The sequence below is a fragment of the Corapipo altera genome, unplaced genomic scaffold (assembly GCF_003945725.1).
Source record: "Corapipo altera isolate COAL_440 unplaced genomic scaffold, ASM394572v1 336, whole genome shotgun sequence".
Classification (NCBI taxonomy): domain Eukaryota; kingdom Metazoa; phylum Chordata; class Aves; order Passeriformes; family Pipridae; genus Corapipo; species Corapipo altera.
Window position 1 is genome coordinate 97,715 of NW_020885132.1, and position 6,000 is coordinate 103,714.

Genomic DNA, 6,000 nt, shown 5'->3' on the forward strand with positions numbered 1-6,000 from the left:
GCCCCTGCAGCCCCCGGCCGAGCAGGAACACGAGCAGTGCTCCCCCGGCCCCCCAGCCCCGCCCCCCGACGGACAGAGCCCCGGGAGCCCGCGGGGTGCAGGGCAGCGGGGGGCCCGTGGCGCCGCGGACACGCGGGGTGCGGCCTCGGGCTCCCGCTGCCCCGCGGGCCGTGCCCGGCCACTGCCGCTGCCCAGCCCGGGCTCCGCCCGCACAGGAGCCCTGCACCCCCACCAGCCCTGAACCCCGACATGGACTCCGAGCCGCATTCCCCGTCCCGCCGTGGGAACGGCTTCGCCACACCCCGGGAGGCGCCCGGGAGAGGGACGGGAACGGGGGCCGGTGCCGCGGCCGGGCCTCCTCTCCAGGCCGCCGGCGAGGGGGGGCCTCTCCGTCGGGACCGTGCCCGGGGCGCGCTGGCGAGCGGCCGGGAGGGTCGGCTGGTGCCGGGCCCGGAGCTTTGGGCCTGGAGCCCGGGTCCCAGACCCGGACCCCGGTCCCATTCTGGCGCTCCCGGCCCGCTCACCACGTGACCGGGCAGTCACGTGAGCGCTGTTTTGGTCTCCCCACGTGGCCGGGAGTCACGCGGCCTCACACGTGACCAGGATGGCGCGGAGGTAACGGGGCCGAGGGGACTCCCCGGGACGGGGGTTCAGATGGGGCCTCCCCGAGATGGGAGGAAGGGGCGCCGGGGGAGATCAGGCGAGGCTCCTCGGTGCTGGCGGTGACGGGGACTTGGGCCGTCAAACGGGGCTCCCCGGTGAAGGGAGGAATGGGAGCCGGGGGGTCAGACGGGCTCCCCGGTGTTGGGACTCGGAGGGCTCAGGCGGGGCTCCCCAGCCCCAGGGTTACAGGGGTCGGACGGGCTCTCCGGTCAGGGGGACTCGGAGGGCTCAGACGGGGCTCCCCAGCCCCAGGGTTACAGGGGTCGGACGGGCTCTCCGGTCAGGGGGACTCGGAGGGCTCAGGCGGGGCTCCCCGGTGACAGGTTCTCGGGGGTCAGTCGGTGCCCCCCGGGGCCGTGCCGGTGCCCGCGCTCCCCTGAGCCCGTTGCAGGTGTCGGGGAGTCCCCGCTGTGCTGGTGCTGTGTGCGGCCGCCTGGAGCTGTGCCGCGGGGCTGGCACTGGAGCTGGAGCGGGACCAGCCGTTCCGGTAGGTGTGGGGCGGTGGGGTGGGTTGGGATGGGACGGGACGGGGCGCCGGTGCCGCCCCCGCTCACCGCCCTCCCACAGCGTGCCCCCCGGTTGGACCCACGCCGGCCGCGTGGACCCCGGACAGCCGGTGCAGCTGACCTTCGCCCTGCGGCAGCGCGGCACCGCCCGCCTTGCCCGCCTCGTCGAGGCCGTCTCGGACCCCCGGTCCTCCCAATACGGTAACGGCTGCGCGCTCGACCCCCCCGGGGCCCCCAGGCCTGTGTGGGGGTCTGAGCCCTCTGTGCCTCCCAGGGCAGTACCTGTCCCTGGAGCAGGTGCGGGACTTGGTGCAGCCATCCCCAGCCACGCTGATGACAGTGCTGAAGTGGCTGCAAGACCATGGAGTGGAGGACTGCCGGACTGTCACCACCCTTGACTTCCTGGAGTGTCACCTGCCTGCGAGGTGAGCCCCGAGGGTTTGGACCTGCTCTGGTGGTCCCGTGGTGGCTGGGCCCTTGTCCCAGACGTGTCCCATCCCGTGGTGACTGTCCCTGTGTTGCAGTATGGCTGAGCTCCTGCTCCCTGGGGCCGAGTTCCACCGGTATGTGCAGGGCCAGCGCAGCCTGGTGCGGTCCCCACTGCCCTACACTGTCCCCACGGAGCTGGCAGAGCACCTGGACTTTGGTATGTTCCACTTGTGGGAGATGAGGCTGTGGTGCAGTCTCAGCCCCCAGGAGCCCCCTCAGCCTCCCCACAGCACCCTGTGTGGGATGGCCACTGGAGCCCACATGAGGAGGCTCCTCAGGGCTGGGGCTGCAGAGCTGGGCTCCCCGAGCCCTGCTGCTGGCCAGCCCATGTGGACACGGGGATGGTGAAGGGGGAGCCCAGGGGCCATGGAAGTTGATGGGGGAGCCCAGGGGCCATGTCCTGCCCTCCTGGGGCTCTGTGCCCTGACGGTCCCTCCGGTCCCACTGGGCTGTGCCGCAGTGGGTGGGATGCACCGGTTCCCCGTGGAGCGCACGGTCAGCAGAGCCAAGGCCAGGAAGGACGTTGGGTCGGCGAGAGCATCGTTCCACCTGGGTGTGACGCCGGCCATCCTGCGCCAGAGATACAACATGACAGGGGGGGACGTGGGGCTCCTGCCCAACAACAGCCAGGCCTGTGCACAGGTAACAGAGCTGCCCAGATTGGAGGTCTGTGGGCTGGGGCAGTCCCGTGGATTGGTGCTGCTCTGGGGGTCCTGAGACAGCTGAAGGTCCCTCGATGGCTGCTGGGAGTACCTGGTGTAGCACAGACCTGTGCTGGGCAACTTTTGAAGTCAGGATCAAAATCTTACCTTATTTTTTCAAGACAAAACAGTCTGCCCCTTCATATTGTGCAGTTCCTGGAGCAGTACTTCCACCAGGCCGACCTGGCTGAGTTCATGCAGCTCTTCGGCAGCAGCTTCGCCCACCGCACACAAGTGGACCGGGTGGTGGGGCACCAGGGCCATGGCAAGGCCGGGCTGGAGGCCAGCCTGGATGTGGAGTACATCATGAGCACGGGTGCCAATGTCTCCACCTGGGTCTTTAGCAATGGAGGTACTGGGGGGAGCCCTGAGGGGTGGGGGAACACCAGGGGTGGAGGGGAAGGGGAATACCTTTAGGGGCAAGAGGAGAGCCCCAAGGGGTGGGGGGAACACTCAGAGGGGTGAGGAGAGAACCCTGAGGGGTGAGGGAAGAGCTTGCAGGGCTGTGTGGGCACATCTGGCTGCAGTACAGCCCCAGCTGCCTTCCAAGCTCCCCCACCAAGTTGGAGCTGACACTGGATTCCCAGCTCGTAGAGGAATCACCCTTGATTTGTGTAGTGGCTTTGAACTGTGTGAACCTTCAGCATCTAGAGTATCCCAGAGCAGAGATTTCTTTGCCAGCACCATGTGGAGCAGCTGTCCCACTTTGCTCCTGTGGAGGAGGGCACAACCACGGGATTTTCTGGCCTCGCTGGGGCTAGAGCTGAGCTCTTGCCCATGAGTCTCCCAGTGGAGCAGGGAGAGTGAGGGGAATTTGCGAAAACAAATTGCCAAACAGGCTGCACAAACACAAACAGGGCACAGTGCTGGGGCAGTGTCCCTGTCCCAGATTGAGAACTGGCTGAGCAGGAGGCGAGTGCCCCAGGGACACTGTCCTTGTTCCCAACAGTGACAGCAGCCTGGCACTGTCCCTCCCGTTGCCCCCACGCAGTTACTGCTGTGGGAAGAGCGTGGGGACAGTGAAGTGAGTGACTGAGAGTGAGCGAGGGTGGCTGGGCCTCTGCTCCCCTCCCAATGGAGAGGACTGTGGGGCAGGGAGGGACCTGGGGAGGAGCAGGTGGAATGCGTGGAGGTGGCATGTGTGTCACTGTGCTGGGATGCACTGCCACGGGAGGGGCTGAGGCCCTGCTGCATCCAGAGCTGCCTAGGTGGCTGCAGCCCTGTGGCAGAAGCTTGGAGAGAGGAGTGTGTTAGCCCCTTGCCCTGGGGTTCAGGGCGACCCTCCCACCATCCCCGTGGGCCAAGCTGGAGCCTGGTGCCATCCACCATGACTGGCCACAGGATGAGCTCACGGAGCTTCAGGCTGGCCATGCTGTGACTCTGTGCCCCGTAGGCAGGAGCTGAGGGGCTTCAGCCCCCAGTGCTGGCAGTGCTGCTGAGACAGGGCCTCCTGCGCTGTCCCCCACCCCTGGTGTCCCTGTGTCCCTGCCCCGCTGTCCCCACAGGAAGGCATGAGAGCCAGGAGCCCTTCCTGGCCTGGCTGCTGCTGCTCAGCAACATGTCAGCAGTGCCGTGGGTGCACTCGGTGAGCTACGGGGATGACGAGGACAGCCTATCCCTTGCCTACATGGAGCGCGTCAACACCGAGTTCATGAAGGCGGCGGCGCGCGGCCTCACTGTCCTGTTCGCCTCAGGTGCGGCCGGGCCCGGCACGGCCTTAGTGCTGAGTGCAGCTGCAGGAGTCCCTCCGGGGATCCCAGGCTGAGGGGCTGCTGGGGCGCCGCGGTCACCTGTCCCCTCTCTATCTGTGTGTCGGCAGGTGACGACGGTGCCGGGTGCCGGCGGGTGCACAGTGGGAACCACACGTTCCGGCCCAGCTTCCCAGCCTCCAGGTGGGTGAGGGAGGTAGCCAGGTGTGGGGGCACTGCTGGCCTCAGTCTTTGTGGGGTCTGAGCCCCCCAGGGATCACCTGAGAGTCCCCACTAGGGCCTGGGGACACTCGCAGACCCCAGGTCTGGGGCCTGTGCAGCTCCTGGGGGTGGTCTTGGGTTTGCGGAGCAAGGTTGTGGTGGCGAGGGAGCTGTGGGGGGCTGCTGAGGCCCAGGCAGCCATGTGCCCACCCACGGTGCCCTCCTGTCCCCCTAGCCCCTATGTCACCACTGTGGGCGGCACATCCTTCAAGAACCCCTTCCTGGTGACGGAGGAGGTGACAGATTACATCAGTGGAGGTGGCTTCAGCAACATCTTCCCCATGCCTGGGTACCAGGTGAGGGTCACCTGCACTGCTGGGCTGCCTGAGGCTGTGGGGGGCCTGGTGGGGGATAATGGACTTGAGGGTGACCACAGGCCATAGTGTGGTGACAGTGGGCTGTGGTGTGGGTGACAATGGGCTGTGGTGGGGGATGAAGGCCATGGTGGGGGATGATAGCTGTGGTGGGGGATGAAGGCCGTGGTTGGGTGCTGACAAGCCATGGTGGGTGATGAAGGCCACGGTTGGGCGCTGACAGGCTGTGCTGTCCCCAGGCTGCCGCCGTCGGGCGTTTCCTACACTCAGCCTCGAAGCTGCCGCCCAGCTCATACTACAACAGCAGTGGCCGCGCGTACCCCGACCTGGCTGCACTCTCTGACAACTACTGGGTGGTGACAAACCGCATCCCGCTGCCCTGGGTGTCGGGGACCTCGGTAAGGGCCCTTCCCCTGCTGCCCCGCGGGCCGGGGGCTGCGGGCTGAGCGTGGTGTCCCCGCAGGCGTCCACACCGGTGGTGGCGGGCATGGTGGCACTGATCAACGACCGGCGGCTGCAGCGGGGGCTGGCGCCCCTCGGCTTCCTCAACCCCGCACTGTACCAGTTGCAGGAGCGGGGCCTCGGTGCTGCCTTCTACGATGTGAGCGGGGCAGAGGGACAGGCTGGGGGGCCATGGGTGTCCTGAGGGGCTGGGCTGGGCACACCATCCTGGGGGCGGGGGTGCCGTGGGTGCCCCAAGGGCCTGTCCTGGGGGCTGGGGGTCTGTCCTGGGCCTCTTTCTCCCAGAGCCGTGCTTGGGGCATGGCCAGCAATGCCCTGCTGGGGCGAAGGAGGGTCCCTATGACCTTCCCTTGGGAGGGGTGTCTGGAGAGGGTCCCTGTGGGCCTCCCTTGAGCTTCGTGGGGCAGGTCCCCTTGTGTGGCTGTGGCTGTTTGGGGCGTACTGTCCCTTGAGGAGACCCTAGGGAGGGGGGGCCTATGCCATGGGGAGTGTTGTGGGGGTCCCCATGCTGGATTTCCTGGGGTCCCTGTGCCCCCACACTGAGGCTGATCCCTGCAGGTCACCCAGGGCTGCCACCTGTCTTGCCTGGATGGCACTGTGCAGGGCCAGGGCTTCTGCGCCGGCCCTGCCTGGGACCCCGTCACCGGCTGGGGCACCCCTAACTTCCCAAGCCTGCTGCGGGCGCTGCTGCTGCCCTGACCGGGACGCCAGGACACGGAGACTGGGACACTGGGACAGCGGGATCGGGACACGGGGACTGGGACAGCGGAGCACCAAGATCGGGATATCGGCACTGGGACAGCGGCTCACCGGGCCTGGGACACTAGGATCGGGACAGCGGGACTGGGACAGCGGGAAACTGGCACTGGGACAGCGGGACACTGGCACTGGGACA

General features: G+C 67.5%; 1 protein-coding gene across 1 annotated transcript; it reads left to right on the forward strand.

The window, feature by feature from the left end:
* Nucleotides 1-589: 589 nt before the first annotated feature.
* TPP1 (tripeptidyl peptidase 1) lies at nt 590-5,994 on the forward strand. Its single transcript, XM_027670061.1, has 13 exons — nt 590-615; nt 1,055-1,150; nt 1,231-1,370; nt 1,444-1,594; nt 1,694-1,815; nt 2,119-2,300; nt 2,513-2,711; nt 3,865-4,053; nt 4,179-4,251; nt 4,505-4,625; nt 4,883-5,041; nt 5,107-5,244; nt 5,664-5,994. The coding sequence occupies exons 1-13, from the start codon at nt 605-607 to the stop codon at nt 5,802-5,804; spliced, it is 1,722 nt and encodes a 573-aa protein (XP_027525862.1). The 5' UTR covers nt 590-604; the 3' UTR covers nt 5,805-5,994.
* Nucleotides 5,995-6,000: the final 6 nt, after the last annotated feature.

Excerpts from the sequence above, each read along its gene's own strand:
- TPP1 (XM_027670061.1), top strand. Across the intron at positions 4,054-4,178 it reads CACTGTCCTGTTCGCCTCAG|GTGACGACGGTGCCGGGTGC; the intron begins GTGCGGCCGGGC and ends GTGTGTCGGCAG. Across the intron at positions 4,252-4,504 it reads CCCAGCTTCCCAGCCTCCAG|CCCCTATGTCACCACTGTGG; the intron begins GTGGGTGAGGGA and ends CTGTCCCCCTAG.